The following is a 23,146-nucleotide window of genomic DNA, read 5'->3' as shown; positions in this document are numbered from 1 at the left end:
CGCGGCGCAATGCAATTGATTTGGAGGAAACAAATGTTTACACCGGCGGTGTAAAGAATTTATTCTCTTTTTGTATCTCTCTTGAGTGAGAGACCTGTGAGGGTAAATCTCAGTGTGAGTATGATTCTGTTAGCAATGTAAAACACAGAGTGATGAGAGAGCGTGGTGAGGTGAAAGACCTCACATGTAAAGCTCGTCCATTTATTGTGTGTGTTTGCCCGATTCCTCTGTGGAGTACCCGATTTTGGAGAACCACATATATCTCTCTGTATTCTTCTTTGTGTGTATGTGTGTTTTGGCATTGGTTTGATCCACCCAAGGGCACAACAAATGCACTGTCCCGGCGAAACGAGAACTTTCTTCAATCCAAGTGACACCGAGAATTGCTACCTTTGAGGATCTCAATATCATGATGCTGATGTTGGAACCAAATTGTTGATTAAGCGTGGCTAGATACTAAAATGCCTGAAAACATCTGACACCTATCACCACAAAACACTACATCGCGTCTTTCGATGATTGATGCCGTTTATATTTTATACTACCTCGTTAAGGCTTTGATTCACTAAGTTTTAGGCTTTTTCTTATTTTTCTTGTGAAAATTTTATTTGTCTGAAATCAAATGTTTTCTAATTTGAATTCTAGCAACTTAATTGAGAATAATTTTCCTTGTAATTCTTTCCGTCTTGATAATTGAACAAATTATGCAGTCAATAATTCCTTCCACTTGAAATCCTGTTTATACCCGTTTTTGGCACTATGGATCGGACTAACAGTGAAAGGCTATTTAATTAAATTGGGCCAAGCTCATGGGTTTGCGGAATTAAAGGGTTTGTTGGGCCGTGATTTTGTGATATTCTTGGGCCCAATTGTTCATTCATGCAAGAAGAAACACAACCCAAAGAAGATGGAACCCATTTCGGATTAAAGAGCAGCCCACAATATAAAGAGAGTTGGTTTCTTCTGACTTCTGAGAGCAGTTATTTTCCTCCAAGCCAAAAGGTTATTTGTCTCAGTAAATGGCCCATGACAAGCACTTGCCCGAAAAAATAAATTGGGGCAGTTATTGAATTAGCCATGATCAAGTTTAACCTCTGTTAACTGCTGATAACCGCCAACTTGCACAAAAGGAGGATCAATGTGGGACACTTGGCTACAAGAGAGAGAGGCCAGAGAACTGATACAGACCTGGATCCGAGTACCTTGTACTCAACCCCATTCAACTTACTTCTTCAAGTAATTTAGATTTTACTTTCCCGTTGTACTCAACTTTGTTATTCCGATATAGTAATAAAGTTTACGCTTTACGTTCCATTTCTTATACGACTAGAAAATTCTAAGTCCACAACCGTGTGACAAAATCACGAACCAACTTGTGATCTTTACCCTTTGAATCACACGCAATCACTTTACGAGTTAGAAGTCAAGATTCACGGCAATCTTCATCCAAAGTTAGGCGCTACAAGTCTTAGCATGCCCATATTCAATCAACCAACGCCTACAAATGCATCCACGCCTTGCACGGCGTAGGTGTGTAAAAACAAGAATTTTCAAATCCATCTTCCACTTTTTAAATGAGCCCATCAACTAGCAGTTAGAGATAATAAAGACATTCAACTAGCCGTTAGAGATAAGGAGGAGAATTGTCCTTAATCTGTATCTCCTTCTATTCAAATGTTGACTTATTAAAGATAGCGATTTCATGTAGACTCTCTCTTTGTTCAACTTAATCAAATCCTACAAACTAATTAACATTTATTCAAATCAGTATAAAACATCTCAAAATCAATTATATTCTCCATTAATATTCTATGCTTTGTTATCTTCAAAATCAACAAGGAATCCATAGAAACCTCTGGGCTAACAAATTTTAAAAATCGCATGACCACTTAGCCAGAAGGTTTAACGTTTTACTACTAATTTTGCTGAGAACTTCCTGAAACAACTTCATATATAGATGCTTACTTATTTAGCTTATTGTTCCTAGCAATCCAACTTATCCAACCGCCCTTTGCAGTACTAATCCCAAATTTTAATGACAAAAGCAGATATAGATAACATTTCACATAATATTTTCTCCATCTACTTGCAGGAGATGACGCAGTGAATATGGAGAAATTAATAGTGTTCATGAAGCAAAACCAAAAACCGAAAACAAAAAACTAGTGAAAGGAAATACCCAAAAGGTATATGTAATTAGTTTCCAGAGCGGACATAGGGATGACTGAAAAACTCAAACTTTAGAGGAAAGCAATTTTCGCACTCTCCTTTTATCCGTACGTACTCTTTTTTCGGCCTTTATTCATATGAAGTTTCGAAAGTGCCCATCATGAGTGAAGAGCTTAATTAAAATGTAAGGATAATCTTGTGTTTTTAAATAAATAAAAAAAGATTGAAAGAGAAGTGCATGCGGATAAAAAGAGAACGCAAAAATATATTCCCACTGAAGAATATGGGACTCCATCCGTCCAACACCGCTTCCACCACAAAAAGGAGGACCACCGTTGCCCATTCCTCGGCCCGTACCACCACGGCACCTTGCTACATCTTAGTATTTATTTATTCGGTTGCAAATTCGCCTCAGTTCGTTCATCTTATTCTCATACTCCTTCGTCTCCGCGAGCTGATTCTCATCCAACAAGAGAGTCACCTGCTCAATCGCAGCTTCAATTGTCTCCTTGTCAGCCAGAGGAATTTTCGCGCCATTCTTGTCATCCTTAATAGTATTCCTCACGTCATAAGTGTAATTCTCTAACGCGTTCTTCGCCTCCACTTTCTTCTTGTGCTCCTCGTCTTCCGACTTGTACTTCTCAGCCTCCTGTACCATTTTCTCTATCTCTTTCGTCGACAGCCTACCCTTATTGATCAGGATCTCGTGTTTCTGTTTGGTAATTATGTTCTCCACTGACACATTCAGAATACCATTCACATCGATGTCGAAACAGACGTTGAAACTTTGGACTCCCTTTGGAGCCGGAGGAATTCCAGACCAGACAAATTTGCCCAACAAGTTGTTGTCTTCGTATTGAGTTCTTTCCCCCTCATAGATTCCAAAAGACATAGAAGTTTGGTAATCTCTGGCAGTAGAATAAATTTCCTCTTTCTTCGTTGGAATTTTGGTGTTTCTCGGAATTAAAACATCCATAAGCCCATCGTGTAAGTCCGTACCAATGGAAAGCGGAGTGATATCCAATAGCACTAAATCCTGAACCTTCACTTTCCCTTCGCTACTCAAATTCGTGGCCAGAATCGTGGCACCTCGAGCTATAGCCTCATCTGGGTTAATGCTTTTGCAAAGCTTCTTCCCACTGAAGAAATCCTGCAACAATTGCTGGACCTTGGGAATCCTAGTGGACCCACCAACAAGAACGACTTCGTGGACACTGCTCTTGTCCATTTTGGCATCCGTCAAACACTTCTCCACTGGCTCCATACACTTCATGAACAAATCCATGTTCAACTGCTCGAACTTGGCCCGAGTAAGGGTCGAGTGAAAATCAATCCCCTCATGTAATGCATCCATCTCGATCGTAGTTTCAGTTGTCGACGAAAGATTCCTCTTAGCTCTTTCACAAAACAACTTTAACTTCCTTAAAGCTTTTGGGTTCCCACTAATATCCTTCTTGTGCTTCTTCTTGAATTGCTCAATAAAATAGGTCACCATTCTATTATCGAAGTCCCCACCCCCCAAATGGGTATCTCCGCCCGTAGCTTTAACCTCAAATATATCCTCTTCTATGTTTAATAGAGAGACGTCGAATGTTCCGCCCCCGAGATCAAATATGAGCACATTTTTCTCACCATTGCTACTGTTTTTGTTGTCAAGACCATACGCGATTGCGGCCGCAGTTGGCTCATTGATTATTCGCATGATGTTGAGACCGGCGATGACTCCGGCATCTTTGGTGGCTTGTCTCTGAGAATCGTTGAAGTAGGCAGGGACAGTGACAACAGCATTTTTAATGGTAGTGCCGAGGTAATCATTTGCGGTTTCTTTCATTTTTATGAGGACCATTGAGGAGATTACTTCTGCAGAGAATTGTTTCTCTTCACATTTGTAAGTTACTTTTATCATGGGTTTGTCATCTGGATCGGGTGTAATTTTGAATGACCATAGCTTCATGTCACTTTGAACATGGACGTCGCTGAATTTTCGTCCAATTAGACGTTTAGCATCTGGAAACACCAAAATTTCAAGAACCAATGAGAAACTAGAGAGAGATATAAGATAGTTGGCTAAATTTTTCTAATTCCCAAAAAATAGTATGTACCAAAAAAATGTAAACAAAGGAGAGAGGTAGATAGTCTAATAACTAACTCAAGATTCAAATATATACTACTTTTGAATGTACGAAGATGTTTCCTTGTTTTTTCTTCCCACAAATGTCCTTTGCACTTTCAACAAATATCAGCCCTAGCTACCCCTCTTCCCAACCGGCTCAATACAACCCAACAACTCCATATAAAAAGGTGAGATGTTTGTCCATTTAATATTCCGAAAATTTCCTCCCCCAACAAACGCAGCCTCCTCCGAACACCCTAAACGACGTATCCTCTCTCCATCTCTCCAAAGTTCCAACGGCCATCAACTAGAAATATCATGTCTTCCTCTGGCTCTCCCTCCATCTTCTTCTTCTCTGACCTTCATCGTGGTTCCATCTTACTTCACGTTCTCCTCCGACCCTCAATCCTTTTATGGACTGTTACTAAGATCCTATCCTCTCCACATTCATCGAAGGAGCCCGATAAGACGAGCCCGGTGTCCGTTTACAGACATCTTCATGTCTAGCCCTTCATCCATTTCTCATTCATACAAAAGACAAAGACCTCTTTGGACTGCCAAGTTCTCTACTTCCAACAATATCTGCATAGTAAGTTGCATTTTTCCCACCCTCTCTTTCCCATCTTCATTGATTGTAAACGTCTACATCAAGTATAGGTATCTCTACTTTCAACATCAGATTGATATTCCTTACAACAAAATTGAATTGTTGATTTCTTGCACACCACTTGTTCGATGGAATTACCCAACATTCCTGCTCGTGTTGTTTATCGTCTTTGGGTTAGTGCCGAGCAAGCCGGACTTTGTTGCCCCAAATTCATAACAAGTATCCATGTATTCATGTTAGTTCCTGTGTAATTGACTGAATCAATACCATGTTTCCCCACCATTCCTGTCTTAAAGAGTGGATTTTTTTTTTTTGTGTTTTAATATAGTGTACATGACTAGCCAATGTTGGGTAACGCATGCCACTATTAGATCTTCTTCTCCTTTTACTAGAATGGTGTACACCAAATATTTGATCAATGTCATGTACACCAACAAACAGAATCTTTGTTCTCAAATGTTTAACTTGACTCAATCCATAAATACCTTGCTATGGTCCTGATAAAGTATCCACTGAGGGGAATACATCTTTGTTCTTGTTTTTTGTTTTCACCTGTAGATCTTTGTCGCTCTGAATTTCTTGAGTGCCATAGTAGTAAAGAAAGACCTATCTATGGTGTTTGTCCCTCACACAATTCATCTTGAATATCTTTCCACTCTGGGTTACAAGTCAGAGTTATTGTTATATAGTTATAAAAAGGTCTGGCTTCCCAAAATGTTGCACCAGTGACATACACAAGCCATTGTGTTTGAGGAGAGGATACTAAAAACATTAAGAAGCCTTGGTTGTTTCTTAGAAAGTATGGGAAGAAGTATTAGCGACTTCGATTTGCCAGTTGTTGATGTAACTGTGGTAGACAAAAGTTTGACCGGAAAACGAGAAATCTTATCTGTTAAAGTCCCTTCGTAAGATTATTCATCAGCATTGACTTTGAATGCAGAACTATTGATTGCTAATAATATCATAGTGGCTAGTGCAAATTCTAATCAAACTAGAATTTTTTCCTTGATGGTCCTGGAGATTTAAAGTACATATTAATGGAAACGAATTGACTTCATGTACCATCCCTAAGCAGAATAACACACAGAGCTATTAAGTAAGGAAAGCGAAATTGATTATATTGTATGAGGAGCGAATGGCAAAGCGATGGAAAATTGAGCTGTAGAAAGGAGTACGTTATGAGTAACAATCTAATACTTGGTGGGAAACCTATTGTGTTTCATCGTTTTAAATCAATAGTATATGTTTCATAGCCTTTTTAAGCTTTGTATACAATTTTGCTGCTTTTTCGGTTTTTGGATTGTGGTTTGAGCGAAGACACGTGAAGGCGAATCATAAATTGGGAAGTTGGGATTCATTGAACTATTGGTGTTTTTTTTAGGGAAATGATTATGCCACTTCCTTTTTTGTTAATGCCACTCCTCTGCAAGTATATTTTTGCACAAAAAATACACTTGCAGGGGAGTGGCGTTAACAAAAAAAGGAGTGGCAAAATCAACAGCCTTTTTTTTTTATTTTTATCTCAGTTGGTGTGTTTTTCCCTCCAACAATGTTGCTATGGTCTTTCTTCCCTCCTTTGAACAACAATGGATTTCTGTTTACTGAACTACATTTTGCATTTATGCTATGGAATTGTTGTGGTCTCATTTTCAGTTATGGAAATGTTGTATATATTTTCAATTATGAAACTGTTGTAGTTTTTTGCTCCTTCCTTTTGGACATCATTGGGACACGTTTTTTTTTAATCGGTTGCAACTTGTGTTAGCCTATTATCTTAATCACAACATGTCAACAACCACTTTGTGCAACTATATGGGCTTTTTTTTCCCCTTCTTTTGAAGGATCTTGCAAAAGAAATGAACACACTAATGAATTTCTAACAAACCACCAATAGATGCGTACTAATCTTCTCAAGCCCGAACAGTAAACAAATCGCCCAAAAGTGAGCTTTATTACTCTCACAAGGAGAGACAAAACTCTCACAAGGAGAGACAAAATTCACCCAGATCTTGCTTTAAATCCAGCCGCCCAAAAACCGCTGAACGGATCGCAACCCTCACTGCCTCCACCACTTCTACCATAAGGGCTCCGGCGACGGATTACATGTGGACAAATGACTTCGGTGATAGCGGAGCCCATCGAACAGAGAGGGTCAGATCTGAGGGAGGAGAAAACGAAAAGAAAAAAACCATAGGGAAGAGGGGGAAGAAAGAGGAGGAGGAGGAGGAGGAGCTCGGGGGAGGAGGGAGAGGCCCCCCCCACCCAAAGCAGAAAAGCAAGGTGGCTGCGGCTTTTCAAAATCGGCTACATTGAAATAGGGAGGACAATGATAGACATTTCATGCCTATCTCAGATACGAAAATTTGGAGTAGTTTTAAAAGCATACAAGCCTATAAAGACCCTGGCCCTGATGGCATACAGGCTATATATATTCTATCACAAATTATGGTATATAGTTGGTCCTGAGGTTTGTAGATTTGTGCATATTTGTTTTAACTCCATGCCCATTCCTGAGAACATGAATAAAACCTTCATAGCCTTGATCCCTAAGACTGACAACCCTGACTCCATAAAGCTTTTTAGACCTATTAGTCTTTGCAATGTGGGGCACAAAATCATTATCAAAATCATTGTGGCTAGACTTAGACCCCTGCTTGCCAAGATAATTAGTCCTTTTCAAAGCAGCTTCATACCTGGTAGAACCACTAATGACAACATTATTATCACACAAAAGGTTCTTCACACGCTTAGAGACAAAAAAGGGAAGAAAGGTGGTATGATTTTTAAGATTGACCTGGAAAAAGCTTATGATAAAGTGTCTTGGAAATTCTTATTTGATACATTGAACTTTATTAACTTCAATGCCTCTTGGATTTCCATTATCATGAACTGTGTTACCAGTGTTAAAACCTTTATTCTCTGGAATGGGGAGCCCCTTGCTGAGTTTGCACCTGGACTTGGGCTACGACAAGAGGATCCACTATCTCCATACTTATTTGTTCTATGCATGGAAAGGCTATCTATTCTAATTAATAGTAAGAGAGAGGAAGGGACCTAGAAAGGGATTAAAGTGTCCAAAAATTCCATGCCCTTAACACATCTTTTTTTCGCTGATGATTTGATTTTGTTTGGTCAAGATAATCTGAACACTGTGAAAGCCATGATGGAGGTGCTAAATGAGTTTTGTGCTTTGTATGGACAAACTGTTAACTTGGATAAATCCAAAATATTTATTTCCCCAAATGTACCTAGAATCAAGGCTAGGAGAATCAATGATTTTTGTGGTATCAAACTCACTAATAACTTAGGAAAATACCTTGGAGTTCATTTGTTCCATAAGAGGGTTAGTAAACAAGACTTCAATCATATTATTGAGAAGGTCCAAAGTAGACTTGCTGGATGGATTTCCAACATGCTTATGCTATCTGGTAGACTCACTCTTGTTCCTTTGTTCAATCTGTTTCCTCAGCCATTCCTAGTTATTCTATGCAAACTATGCACCTGCCTGCTTCTGTGTGCAAAAGACTTGACAGATTGAACAGAAATTTCCTTTGGGGTGATTCCCCTAACGAAAAGAAAATTCATCTTGTCAAATGGGATAAGGTGTGCAAGAGTAAGGATTGTGGTGGCCTGGGGATCAAAAAAGCTAGAAATCATAACATGGCAATCCTCACTAAGCTTGGCTAGAAAGTTTCCAACCGAGAAGGAGGAGGATTGTGGGCTGCTATCCTCAGGGGCAAATACTTGAGTAATCATTCCATATCCTCTTGGCCAAGAAACAGGCCTGCCTCCTATATTTGGAGGAGTATTGTGGACACGAAACAGGTCCTTGAACAAGGGGTGAAATGGGTAATTGGTGATGGGAAATCTGTTAACATATGGCACGACTGGTGGTGTGGGGATAAACCTCTGGCTTTATCACACCCTGGTGAACATGTTAACTCTACCCAAAAGGTAGAAACGCTGATCATGAATGGTACTTAGGTTCTGGACGAGATAGCCCCATATGTTGATGTCAGCACTCTTGAGAGTAAAAACGCTATAAGTATCCCTATTTGCACCCAATACGTCCGCCATCCCACTTGGGTGGGATCTGGAAATGGAAAGTTTACCCATCTCTACTGCTTATGATATTATTAACAAAGGTGCTCTGGACTTGAAAGGTTGGAAGTGGTTTTGAAAACTTAAAATGCCAGAAAAATTTAAAACCTTTTTATGAATTATTTTTCACAATAGCCTTCCAACCAATCACCTCCGGGCTAGAAGAGGTATTAATTGCAACCTAGGACTTATGTCCAAGATGTAGTACCTATTCTAAGAACGTCAGTCATTTGTTTAGGGAATGAAACAAAGCTAGGGAGCTTTGGAGACACATTCCCTCTAGCCATGTATTGGGAGGGGACATGGATACTCCAATTGAAGAATAGATTTATCTTAATATGAGAAGCAATAGACTTGCAGGATATGGTGATAATATTCCTTGGCACATCATGTTTATCACCACGCTATGGCAGTTATGGAAATATCGAAATAAAAAAACTTTGACAACTTTACATCCCACCTTTTGTTAGTGCTAGGAATATTATTGCATATGCCCAAGAAATTGTGGATGCTTTCAAGTCCCTTCTCACTAATGGCTCTGCAAGGACATGCCTAAACTCGTGGTCTAACCCAATTGCAGGTAATTAATGTCAAGCTGAATACAGATGACTGCTGGTATGACTCCAAAGGAATAGGAGGGTTTGGAGGCTTATTCAGAAACCACTTGGGAGATTGGATCATGGGATACTATGGCAAGAGAAGCTTTAATTAGAGCTTGGAAGTAGAGATATGGATAGGGGTGTTATTCGGTCGGTTCGGTTCGGTTCGGGGTGGATTTGCCGCACCCCGATCGGGTTCGGGGTATATATTCCGGAGACCGATCCCGACCGGTATTAATTTCGGTTCGGTTCGGTTCGGGGTGAGTTCGGTTCGGTCGGGGATTTCGGGGCGTTCGGTCCGCCCGAAATGGGCCTTAATTGGGCCATTTGGGCCGTTTTTAAAAATTAACAATAAACTACGGGCTATGTTTAGACTATTTTTTCACCCATATTTGGGCCATTTTCACATGTTTCTCACCCATATTTGGGCAATTTTCAACCTTAAGTCAATCACCCATGTTTGGGCCATTTTTTCACATTTGGGCCATCGTAATTTGTACCTTTTTTTTTTTTTCAAACACCAATTGAAAAAAAAAAAAAACATACAACAAGTATGCTCAAACAATTACAACTTTTACAAGTACTCTTCCACCATCTTCTTTTTTTTTTCAATCGAATGGAAATATTTTCTACACTAGTGTATATAACTTGGAGGAGTTAAAGTAATTTAGAACAGAGAGAGTAATCGATTGGAAAATTTTGCAAAAACGTAAATAAATCAAGCAATGAAATTCCAAAAAAAAAAAAGTAAGAGCCAAAAGTTAACCATTCAAAACAATAAGAGCCAGAAGATTAAAACAATTTATATAAATATATATAATATATTTATATATTATATAAATATATAATATTCGCGCTCGGTTCGGTCGGTTCGGTCCTCGGTCGGTTCGGTTCGGTTCGGTCGGTTCGGTCCGCATTCGGTTCGGTTCGGTTCGGTCGGTATAGATTTCCAGAAAACCGAGACCGAACCGACCTAGGTTCGGTTTGGTTCGGACCACCCCGAACCGAAAAAAAACTCCCTTGGACCGACCGAAGACCGAACCGATCGGTCGGTTTTTTCGGTCTTTTTCGGTCCGGTCGGGTTCGTAACAGCCCTAGATATGGAGCATACACAAGGGTCTGGAAATCATCTTTGAAAGGAAGCTGGCAAATGTGAAGATTGAATCCGACTCACTCGTAGCTGTGAACCTCATCACGAAAGGAAACCCAGGCAATCACTCCCAAAGTGTGCTGATCAATGAAGCTCATTTTTTATTGGCTCAGACTAACACTATGATTGGTCACATTCCTCGTTTGGCCAATCAATGTGTTGATCACCTTGCTAGGCTAAGAGCTGAACATACACGGACGAACGTGTGTTTGTTGTGGACATGCCTATCGCGATGAGAGAATTTGTAATTAGAGATTGCCTAAATATCAGGCAAGTGTCAGACTAGGTTGTGAGCCCATGCTCAGTCGTCCTAAAACTCTGTCTGTACTTTTAATGTGGTACTCTCTTTCATAAGTTTTAATGAATTTTTGTTTGACCGGAAAAAAAGAAACTTCTTTTCATGGAGCTACTCATTTTCGATCTTATCATTTGGTGATTGCGGATTCTTAGAAGCGAGGACAGATAGAGTGACGGCTCTGAAGCATTATGAAAGAAATCAAACATCTTCTACCAGAAAAACTCAACTTCAAGTGAACGTGGAGTAAGGAACGCTAGAGATGAGAGAGAAAGAGAGAGGAGAGAGGGGAATCAATTTCCAGCAGAGGAAATCAACGATCTTCGTGGATAATCTCCCAAATGGGATCCGTAAAGGGTTTATTCTCAAGATTTGGAAGGATTAGGGATTGCTTCATCCCAGATAAGAAAAGCAGGAGTACGGGACAGAGCTTTGGCTTTGTAAGGTATGAATCTAGTAGGGATGCGTTTCAAGCTGTAGAATCTACAAATGGGACTTGGATATGGGGCCAAAAGCTGGTGGCGAACATAGCAAAATTTCTGAAGAAGCAAGATAGATACCCAACCCAGATCTACAACTGTTACAACCAGGAAAACCAAGGAGATGGATATAGCTTCAGAAATCAGTGGAGAAATGAAAATCAACACGGAAAGTCCAGACCACAAGCAAACAGAGGTAATTCGTCAGGAAATGGGAAGGACTTAGTAATTTTCCAGGAGAAGCCTCGGATCCAATTGAAAAACCAACCATTGAAGAAATTTAAAAAAAGAGGAAAGGAGGTATGAAGGAGGAAAGGGCTACCAGAATCCAGTAAACAGGGAGGAGACAGAAGGTTGACAACCCAAGAAATTGGGAGCAAGAATGAAGGTAAAACCATTAATGTTCAAGCAGTGGGAAATGGATGGCTCAATAGTAGTGCTGTCGGAAAGATGAGATGACTAACCTCTACCCAAGTATTGAAATCATTGTTGAAGAAGGAGAAGATGGAGAGTGTGCAGATCAAACCTATGGGATGAGGTAGGTGATTTTTACTTTTTCGAGTGAAGATCACAGAAACGAAGTTTTGAAGGAAAACTGGCTCGAACTATGGTTTGAAGAGGTTAAATCCATGGAACAGAGAATCAACGAGTTATGAGAGATTTGTCTGGATGGCATGTTACAGAATGCCTCTCAGCGCATGGCATGTTCCGTCCTTCAGAGCAATTGGGACTTGGGAGTATTTGGGGCTGTTTCATTGAAGTAGGCCATGATACACTGAAGGAAGTATCTTTTGCTAAAGGCAGAGTTCTTATTGCTACAGAAGATCCGAACAAGATTGGAGGAGTGATACAATTGATCGTGAAGGGAAGAAAATACACCGTTAGAGTGGAAAAGGACACCTTTAGAACGGTGACCTCAACAAACAAGGTTTCAAATTCTGAAGCTGAGGAAGAAGATGATCAGGTGGACAATACAGATTATGACATGGATGCCAGCAATAAAAAGAAAAGAAATTCAGTGGACAACATGGAAAAACAAAGGAATAAGACTCCAAATGACATGGCAAAGAACAAGGAAGAGGAAGCTGAAAAGGGTGAGACTAGAGATATTAATGGCAGCCACCAATTTGGGATGGAGAAAGAACCAACTCATAAAAAACCACCTTCACAAGAAAAAATATTTGGGGTCATGTCTCTCGAGAATCCTGATGCTGGTGAGAGAAGTAATGAGGAGAGCATTAACTCTACTCATGGACTAGATTCTATTGTACAGGATTCACAAAGCCCAGTGATTGAAGTTTGCTTTGAATCGATTAACAATAGTAGCCAAGTCCAAAACACAGAAGCCCAAGAAGGTGACAAGCAGGAGCAAGAAAAGGAGAGAAGAACTGAGGTTAATAATCCAGTGGCTTGTGATTCTGATGTTGTAATAAGGGCCTCTTAGGTGCGAGGCATAAACGACCATGTAGATTTAAATCCAAGTGCCGTTAGAAGAAACATTAGAAGCCAATAGTTTGAAGCATCACTGAGTATAGAAGAGGATGATATTGATGGGTACATTATTGATTCTCAAGAAAAGGAGCATAATGAAATAGATAAGGAGCTGCAGAATACTATCATAGCAGGTAACACTCTTGCCATTAAATTTGGGGATATGCTGAGAATGAAAAAAGATGATAGAAAATGAGACTAAAGCATTGAAAGCATCGATGAAAAACAATACTTTTACACCTCTTAAGAGGAACCAATAACTGTACAACAGTGTGGAATAAATCAGAGGCCTCAATGAAAATCATTTCATAGAATATAAGGGGGTTAGGTAGTTCAGTTAAAAAGAGTTTTGTTACCAAGCTTATTAAAGATAGAAGTCCTGATGTTTAATTTCTGCAAGAAACCAAAATTGAGAGGTTTGAGATGTCTATTGTTTCAAAGAATGTGGGGTTCCTCTAGTGTTGAATATGCTGAATCTGGGGCTGTGGGACATTCTGGGGGAGTATTAACAATATGGGTTTCAGACAAGTTCAAACCAAGGATTGTCGCTATGCACACACTTTGTGATGGGGACTGTTGTTTTGTTAGACTTGGAATGTTTCATTGTAAATGTGTATGCTCCCAATGAAGTTGTAGGTAGATATGAATTGTGGAATGTATTACTCTGTGGAAGATTTTAAGTGGAATCTAGATGGGGATCAGAAAAGTGAAGGTGTAAGGTTTCCTTTGGTCACTTTGTGGTGGGTTGAATGAGTCTGTTCCCTTTTGTTTCCTTTGATTTGGGTTGTTTTTGGGGTTTTGGGATTGGGTTTGGGTTTTGGTCTTTCTATATTTTTTCTCTTCTATATTGTCAAGGGTGGTTTGTTGTGTCTGGGTGGTTTGGTTTTCTTTTCTCGATCGGTGTTTGGGTGGTGGGTGGTTGGGTGTGTTTTTTGTTTGGTCTGTCTTTTTTTCTAGTTGGGTGTAGGTTAGGGTGGTGTCTGTCCCCTCTTGTGTGTCAGAGTCTTTTGTTTTCTTGTGGGGCTGGTGGCTTGGAGTGTCCAAGAGTTTCCTCTTGGCGTGGCTCTTTTCCAACTCCTGTTTCTCGGAGGGTGAGGTCCTTGGAAACAATGTCGATCATGACGCTAATGTTCTAATGGGCCTCTTGTCAACTCCCATACTTGGAGGGCTAAGAGTTTTCACCCCTCACCCCTGCTCTAATACATCCTCTTCTCAACTCCTAAGATATACGGAGGGCTAAGAGGTCACTAAGAAATGAAGCTATTGAACAAGAAGTCATGAAGATGTTGTTTGTTGTCTGAAATTCCACTACTTTTTCAACTCCACAGTTTTGGAGGGCTACGACAACGAGTGTTAGATCAGTTTTGGTCTTATCTACTTTGAGGCTAAGATGTCAAATGTTGCTACTGGTGTAAAATGATTAAGGTTCAATATGGAGGTATGCTGGTCTCTGAAATTCCACTACTCTTCCAACTCCACAGTTTGGGAGGGTTAAGAGTATTAGATCAGTTCGGCCTTCTATGCCTTGAGGATAAGATGTCAATTTATGCTGTTGGTGCTAAATGAGGAAGCTGTAATGTGTGGGTATCTCAATTACTCAATGCTTAATAGTTTCAGGTGTGTACTACTCCCCTTTTCAACTCCTAATTCTGGGGAGGGCTAAGAGGTCTGCTGGATGTATAGCCAACCCAGTAGCTTCTACCTATGAACTATGATTGTAAGCTACAGTTTTGGATGTTGTTTCTGAGTCTGCATATTACTACTCCATCTGTTTGCTGCTTGTGTTGCTAATGGATCGACTTGATCTGAGTGATGAAGGGAACCCTTGCTGAAGATCATTTTGCTGTGGAGGATATGATCTATTGGATCGCTCCAGATACTTTGGTTTGAATGTTGAAATGTATTGAGACTCATTCAATTTTTATTGATTGTATTTTCTTTTTTCTTTTTATCTGAAGACCTTTATGGTACCTCAATTTCTATGTTCCGTATTTGGTCTCTCCTCAATGTACCTCTTGCTGAATTCTTAATAAAACTTTGTTGCCTATCAACAAAAAAGAAAAGAAAAGAAAAACTCAACTTCCATGCAGAACTAATGTGGTAACGGACTGGTAACCATATATTCCATCATCTTTTTATTAATTGTTACGTGCAATTTATTGTGCTTAATTAAGAATCTTATTGAGAGCTTATATTTTTTTGCAAAACACATTAATCGATCTGATTTCATTGAAGTTAATGTAGGTGAGTTTTGTTCGCTAATATGATCGGTTTATATAAAATGAAATAAAAAAAATGCGTTTTTGAAAAAAATGTGTTCGTTTTGGAAATACCAATTAATGTAGTGTGTGATTTGGTGCTTTTCTTTTCCGGGTTTTCTTGCAGGAAGCCTTAACTTCAGATCAACTAATCAATTATCACATTTTGCACAGTGAAATCTCATGTGTGGAGATTGGAGAACCCTAGCAACTAAATAATCTGCTACCAATAAATCCTAGGGCTGAAATTTACAAGGTTTCATCCGTGTAACTTTACTACCCAAGCAACAGGTTTTCTTTTACTGCTTAATAACAATCAACAGGTTTCCCAAAGAGTTTAAATTTTTTCTGAATAGAGAATCTTTCCTAATATTTAAACCTAATTGACTACCTTTACATGGTTCCTACGATTTCATTTTCAATTCACTACCACTTTTAGTTGATTACATTACATTTATATGGGTTAATTGTTATAGAAAAAAAGATTGATTACCCATAAATAGGTTGATTAATTACATTTAAATGAGCATATAAACGTTTTTCATTTCCTTTAATTGCAAAAAGGGTAAGTTCACCGATATAATAATACACGAGCACCTCTCTAACCGTCCAATCACTTTTACATTATGATCGTAGCTGGCCGATCATTTCACAATCTTTGGTTTCGATAACCTACAGATTTCCAAAGTTTGTTAACATTTTCTTATCTACGTTTCCTTTTCAATTGATTGCCTTGTAACTTTTTTCCTTTTAAGTTGATTTATTATAGCTATTAGAGAGCAATGGCCATCCTTAGCACACCTGATCTCCCTCCGTCCTTGAATGTACTTTATATAAGTTTTAATCTTCAATTTTGAAAAGATGTAAAAATAAAAATCCTATTTTTTCAAGGCGAAATTTCAAAATAGCACCTGACCTTTCACACAAATCATGCATTGGCACCTAACCTTTAAATATCATAAAAAAACACCCGATCTATTTAAAACCCATCAATTTTTTACCCGCCGTTAACTTTCTTTCTAAAAATAGACGAAAATGCTGAAATGCCCTACATATGGCCATTTGGAGGGAAACCAATATATATTTTGGGGGAAAAACACATTACTCTACTGATTTCTCCCGCCAAAATCCACCTGTGGGCCATGGTGTTCCAATGTTTTGTTAGATATGGGAGTAATGCTTATAAGACTTCATCTTGATTATTGTAACTGTTTGCTTTTGTTGAACTGGTTATTGCCCATTTTGGGAATCAAATTTGTGTGTCATTTTTTTCGGCAGAGCTTGAGATGGTGTGAGGCAAATGAAGGAGAAGAATGAGATGTTTGGAGATTTTGGGACATCCCCATTCCGCTTAACTTTTTCTATAACTTTTAACTTTGTTCTTATTTGAATTTTTTTCATGTTTCTTAGTTTTGCACACAAAAAAAATTATATATTTACCCAAATATTTTGGAAAATAGTAAATTTTTTTGAATTAAAAGTGGTTATTTCATAAAATATTTGAGTAAAAGTAAAAAAACTAATATACTTTTCTGATTCGTCTTGTCGAGACGAATCAATAAGTCACAAAAGGTTGGCGCAATAGAGTAATGTGTTTTTGGAACTTCATGACCCCACTGGTAGGTTTTGGTGGGAGAAATCAATAGAGTAATGTGTTTTTTCTCCAAAATGTATATTGGTTTCCCTCCAAATGGCCAGGTGTAGGAAATTTCAGTATTTCCATATGTTTTTTGATGGAAAGTTAACGACAGGTGGAAAATTGATGGGTTTTTAAATAGGTCAAGTGTTTTTTTGATAATATTAAAAGGTCAGGTGCCTATGCGTGATTTGTATAAAAGATCATGTGCTATTGTAAAAATTTTCCTTTTTTCAAGGGAGAACTTTTATGTTGAGTTCAAATTACTTTAAGGAGTATCTCCAATCATGAATCTCACATGACATTATTAACAAGAGATCGATATTATACGCCTATTTAAGTTGTAAATATACAAGCAGACTACAAATTAAATACATACCATTTTTACAAATTTATTTTTTTGGTGAAATTCTTATTGATTCTTATTGCCTTTTCACCTTTTTGAAAACATTCGATATTCACTCATCCTGTGCGTAGCACGGGTTTATTGCTAGTTAACCCAAAATCAAAGTCAATTGTAAATGTATGGGCGGATCAAAAAAAAAAAATTATTGTAAATGTATATATGGATGAGCTTCTACTTAATTTCTTGCCTTTCTCCTTAAAAAAAGTTAAGAAGCTAGAGCTTTTCTAATTGATCGGATTATTAATAGCTATATGCAGAATCATAGTACAATATTTATCAAATGGTTGGATTACACAAAGTGAATTGCCGATTCAAATTGGTCCAACTTCAGACTAAAACTTCCAGCCAGGTTTCTTACGTATTCTTTTAGTATATGATTGTCAACGGATTGGGTGTCAACCTAGTTGAGATGCATTTTTCTTATTGTGATGCCTTTTCTTCATGGTCCTTTTAATCTTTGTAATAATTTTATAGATTAATAAAACTCACCTTTTGCCATTAAAAAGAAGAAGAAGAAGGGTTTTTACGTTCTTAGGCCAAGTTTTCCTAGGGGGCTAAACGATCTTATTTTCCATCATAAAAACCAAGGAGAAATAAGCCCCTTTAGCTCTTTTAGCCCGTTTAGCCTCTTTAGCTCCATAGGGGAAATCAGCGAGTGCAATTTTGTTCATTCTCTTTAAAAGAAAGTGAACATTACCCTCATTCTTATTGGTTGAAATAGAATAGGTCTCATCCTTGCAATATGTAGTGGGGTTTTCCCTGGCCAAAGGAAAATGCACTAGAGCACGTGTGGAGCAGGGTACCACGTAGGGGTGCACTGCAGAGATAAGAGCCGACCACGTGATGAGCACGGGATTGCCACGAGGAGAGCATCCGAGATGGTGTACGTGGCAACACGGCAACACCGCGTAAGGGGGCGTAAGGTCGAGCAGGGCGATTGCACGGGGGTAGTATATAGCAGAGCTCGACATGATCGTCGAGCAAAGGGTACAATCATGTAATATTGACCCAGACTAAGTGACATACAGGATGAGCAGCTGAACTAATCCAGATCATTCTAGATTAGGCTCCTTATGTGATAAGGACGGATCCCACGAATAAGGAAATAATATATCCTATCGAGATGGATAAGGAAAGAGGTCTAATATGGAACAAATTCCATACAGGGAGAGTTTCCCAACGAAAATGGGATCTCGGCTTATTAGGGGAAAGAGTCCCAGAAAGCTTGCAGTTTATAATACGGGATAGGAAACTTACGAAAACAAAGGTGCTTGGGGAGCTGAAAACTCTTGTTTTTGACAAAGGCGTGAATGAATTGAGCGCGGGCGTGCCAAGACTTGTAGCGCCTAACTTTAGATGAAGATTCCCGTGAATCTTGACTTCTAACGTAAGAGCGATTGTGTGTGACCCAAATGTTAAAGATCACAATGAGGTTTGTGGTTTGCCACACGGTTGTGGACTTTAAATTTCCTAGTCGTATAGGAAATGAGACTTAAAAACGTGAACTTTATTACTCCGAGATAATAAAGTTTGATTACAAGAAAAGTAAAAATCCAAACTACTTGATGAAGTGAGTTTGAATGAGGTTTGAGCACGAGGTACTCGATAAACTACTTTGCTAAAAGTAGGAAAGTATTTATAAGCGTTGAGCTTTGATTGGTGTTGGACCTGTTTTTCATCTTGTGAACTTGTATTTATAGGCACAGCAATAACCTGATTCAGGCATGAATCTGAATTCTGCTTTGCTCCGCAGGCCGACATGTGTCCCACGACTGCTCCTCTTTTCATAAATGCAAGATAATGGGTAATTTTCTGGCAGTTGATAAATCATGGGTGACGTGACAGTAACTTCCCACTATCTCCCTCTCTTTGTATGTATTTGACACAAGGCTAATTGACCAAGTCAATTGGCCTTTGATTTTGAAGGGAAATAACCACCTTGGCAGCAACTAAACCCCTAAAAACATGGGCCGCACCTCATGAGCCAGATCTGCTCCTTTCTTCATAGGCCCAACCTTGGGCTACCTTCCCAAAAAATCATGGGCCGTGCTCTTCTTATGGGCTACATGTTTCTTGGGCCCAAATGGAAAAAACCCATGGCCCAATATTTAACCAATCAATTACCCAGTTTCGGCCCAATTTAATTAAAGAATTAATTAAATGCCCAATCATGGCTAGCCCGATCCGCAGTGCAAAAAATGAGTATAAATAGGAGCATGTTACGAACAATCTATAAATACGAGATAAACCTAATGAGAAAATGTATCATTTAAGCAATAATCCTACTCGCTATTTTTCCTTATGAAATTAGGGTTTCAGTATGTACACTAACTTTGCCATCGAAGGGCCTTTGCCGACGAGAGGCATAGGTGCGCTCACCGTTCTTTGTGTTGCAAGTTTTTGGGTTTCAGCAAAGTTGCCTCGTGCACTAATCTCAAAGAGTGTTGTTTTTACCTAAAGTGGATTTTACCCGTTACATAATACATTTTTTTAGTAAGCATGACGTCACTTTGCGGTAGGATCCTCACCATTTCAACCAATAGAAAGGAGGGTAATGTTAAAAAAAAAAATTCGAAATCAGCATAGACAATATTCAGTTTACGATATTGGTCATTGGTGGAATGGAATGCATTCAAAACGCAATGAACACTGACAATAAAAAATATCTCACGAGATTGACCATATAGGGTGGAGTCCGAATAATTAAATGAATGGGAAAATTTCAAAACACCTCCCAAACATTACACTTGATGTCTAATAGATTTCTAAACTTTCCAAAAAATCAATTTTACTTTCAAAGTTATATTCTGTTATTCAAATAGACCTTTTCTGTAAAATTCTATTAAATTGATAATGGAAATTGCTCTCTCTCTCTCTCTCTCTCTCTCTCCCTCTCTCTCTCTCTCTCTCTCTCTCTCTCTCTCTCTCTCTCTCTCTCTCTCTCTCTCTCTCTCTCATTTAACGAAAAATAATCCTTGTTACCAATTCCGGTATCAATTTATTTGAATATGACGAAAAGTGTCTATTTGAATAATAGAAGATAATTTTTGGAGTCAAATTGATTTTTTTGAATGTTTTGAGAGTCAAATAGACATTGAGTGTAAGTTTGAGGATTATTTAAAAAATTTCCCTGTTCATAATAAAGGGGATCGAGATAACTCTTAGTGAAACCAAGGCAGACAAATCGAGGCCCGCCAAATAGCGAAAATTTTTTGTAAAACTTTAATTTTAAGTTTTTAACTTTTAATTCTTCAAAATTTTGTAAAACATATTTGACATGTGGAAATTAATAAAAGACAAGTTGATAATATGTAACACCAGTGGATGCCAATGCCAGCAACACGATCTAAATACCGTCTAAAGGAACAATGCGGCACATTTTTTGGAAACAACTGGAGTAAATTTATCATTGCCCTGTTTCTCTTTTATTTTTATTTTTATGGAAACATGTTTCCTTTTGGGGTTTTTTATTATCAAATACCATTGGGCACGAATTTTCTTTTCCCTTTCTTGCAGTACTAGTTATCTTTCTTTTTTTTCCTTATCTGCGATTATTCCCTTTTGTTTTTCCTTAATCATTGTTTCAGCCTTTTCAACAAAAAAGAATAAAATCTTTATCAAAACTTTTAATGTATAAATCAAGAGGCCATGACATGAAAAACAGAAATTTTTTTTGTCAGGATTCAAACATTAAGAACCCATATACTACCAAGCTACAGAAATTGGCTATATACAGGCCATGACATAAAGAACCCATATACTACCAAGCCTAATAATCGTTTTATTGAACCTCTAGAACTAACACATCAATACACCAATCAAATAATGAAACTTCAATATAGTAACTAATACTTCAATACACCAATCAAAGGCTAAAACTTCAATACACTAAACTTTTTCATGGATTAAACAACAATTTAAAACACTAAGCTTGGTAATAATATTTTTTTCCTTCTGTTTTTTCTTTGTTTTGAAAATTAAACAACAATTTAGGAAAACCCTAGTCTAGTGCGAAATTGAGGATGGAGGAATTCTTACCGGAGAGAGAAAACCAAATGGATTTTTTTTAGATATGAAGAAGATGTGTACAGAGATTGAGGCGATCAATCGACGATGAATTGAGGGGGGCTCCGACCCGAAACGTCGAATGAGTTGGTGGGGGGCTGATCGAGTGTTTCATTGTGCATTGAGAAATGGGTTCAGAGAGAGAGAGAGATCTAGAGAGAGAGAGTGAGAGAGGCAGACAGAAATGACTATAACCTATTGAAAACATTTTGAAATGGGTAGACAAACGTGAGACTTATTAACAGATTGGAATTAATGATTCAATCCAACGGCTGTAACCTATTGGAATTTCGATCCGACGGCTGGAGACGTGCTTTTGTTTGTATGGGTAAACAAAAATTGTTCTTTTTTATAATATAGAAGATTGGCTAAAAAAAAGGAAATATAGAAAGAGAAAATTATTGTGGGTTTATAGTGTTAATGGAAAAATTAGAAGGCAATCACAGTATTGGAAACCCAATTGTCTTGTATACTGTCAAAGAAGAATAATTGGATGACTATGATCTTAATTAGAGGCGATCGGATGGTTGTAGAGGTGCTCATATTTGTATGGGTAAATAAAAATTGCTATATTTTATAATATAGATTAATGGTATGTATTATCATTACTCAACAGTAAATCGTCATGATAAAATTGTACAAGAATATCATCACTTTTTTGAAGGCCCCTTCAATAGTTCTGCCCATGCAAAACAACAATATGAATAACGGATTTCGGATTGATGCTGTGAGTAAGGTAAAATTCAAGTCGTCGGATGCATGATTCGACGGCTCGAAGTTGCGCAGCATGGTACTACGCACACCACTGCATAGCACCATCCTCAATTCATGAATAACTAAGATGTAAAGGAGCATTCAAGTGCGTGAAGGCTCTGTTGGACAGATTAATGATGAAATAACAACCCCATATAATAGAAGGCATGAAGCATTCAATAGAAGCAACAAAAGAATTAACATGCATGTAATTGTATAAAAATAGCTTGGATTAATTTTTAGAGAACATACCGAAAACAGTATTAACAGGGTTCATGGTGGCATGATTCTTCGCGGCATTACCAATCAAACGCTGCGTATCGGTGAATGCAACACAAGACGGCGTCGTCCTGTTTCCTTGATCATTTGCTATAATCTCAACCTGATCGTGTTTCCAAACCCCCACGCATGAGTAAGTAGTTCCAAGATCTATCCCGATGGCCGGCCCTTCAACAATTTCAGCCATTTTTTTCCTTAATTACCTCACAGAATTATAGAGATCGATTTCCCAAATAGAATGCTAGAGAGAGAAAACAGTTGCACTTGGGCTTTATCTAAGGAGTATGCTGAGTAGAATGGGGTGGAAAAGGACGACTTTTTATAGGGAATCGACCATCCGAATAGTAAAGCTTCGTAACCATTTGATGAAAACGTTTTGGACGGTGAGAGATGGTTTCTGGATAATTGTGTGTTTATTGAGAAAAACTTATTTACGGAAATGCGGAAGTTTCCGTAAAGAAAGTTTATGGTAGTGAATCTCTGCCTTTCAAAAGTATTTTTGGACAGTCCAAATTTTAATGAAATTTTTCTAGAAAAAAGTTAATTGTGACAAGTAATAATTGAAAATGAATTTCAGCCATTGATTGCATGAATGGAGACGACTGAGATTACGCCGTTCTGTAAACACCATATTTTCACGGAGCGGCCGTAAAAAATCTATCTAGCTCCTGCCGGCCGCATGCAATTTGGCCATTCAATTTGGTTTGTTAACTATCACCACTTTGGTGGAAGAGACAAAAGGTGG

General features: G+C 38.3%; 1 protein-coding gene across 1 annotated transcript; it reads right to left on the bottom strand.

The window, feature by feature from the left end:
- Positions 1-2,033: 2,033 nt before the first annotated feature.
- Positions 2,034-22,689, bottom strand: LOC131316468 (heat shock cognate 70 kDa protein-like). The gene is made up of 2 exons (XM_058345847.1): positions 22,375-22,689; positions 2,034-4,176 (listed from the first exon to the last, which is right to left on the bottom strand). The coding sequence occupies exons 1-2, from the start codon at positions 22,586-22,588 to the stop codon at positions 2,549-2,551; spliced, it is 1,842 nt and encodes a 613-aa protein (XP_058201830.1). The 5' UTR covers positions 22,589-22,689; the 3' UTR covers positions 2,034-2,548.
- Positions 22,690-23,146: the final 457 nt, after the last annotated feature.

The sequence above is a fragment of the Rhododendron vialii genome, chromosome 2a (genome assembly GCF_030253575.1).
Source record: "Rhododendron vialii isolate Sample 1 chromosome 2a, ASM3025357v1".
Taxonomy (NCBI): Eukaryota; Viridiplantae; Streptophyta; class Magnoliopsida; order Ericales; family Ericaceae; genus Rhododendron; species Rhododendron vialii.
Note: the sequence above shows the minus strand (reverse complement) of the source record. Positions and strands in the feature narration are given on the sequence as shown.

Excerpts from the sequence above, each read along its gene's own strand:
- LOC131316468 (XM_058345847.1), bottom strand. The coding sequence starts at position 22,588 with ATGGCTGAAATTGTTGAAGGGCCGGCCATCGGGATAGATCTTGGAACT. Across the intron at positions 4,177-22,374 it reads CCCTGTTAATACTGTTTTCG|ATGCTAAACGTCTAATTGGA; the intron begins GTATGTTCTCTA and ends TGGTGTTTCCAG.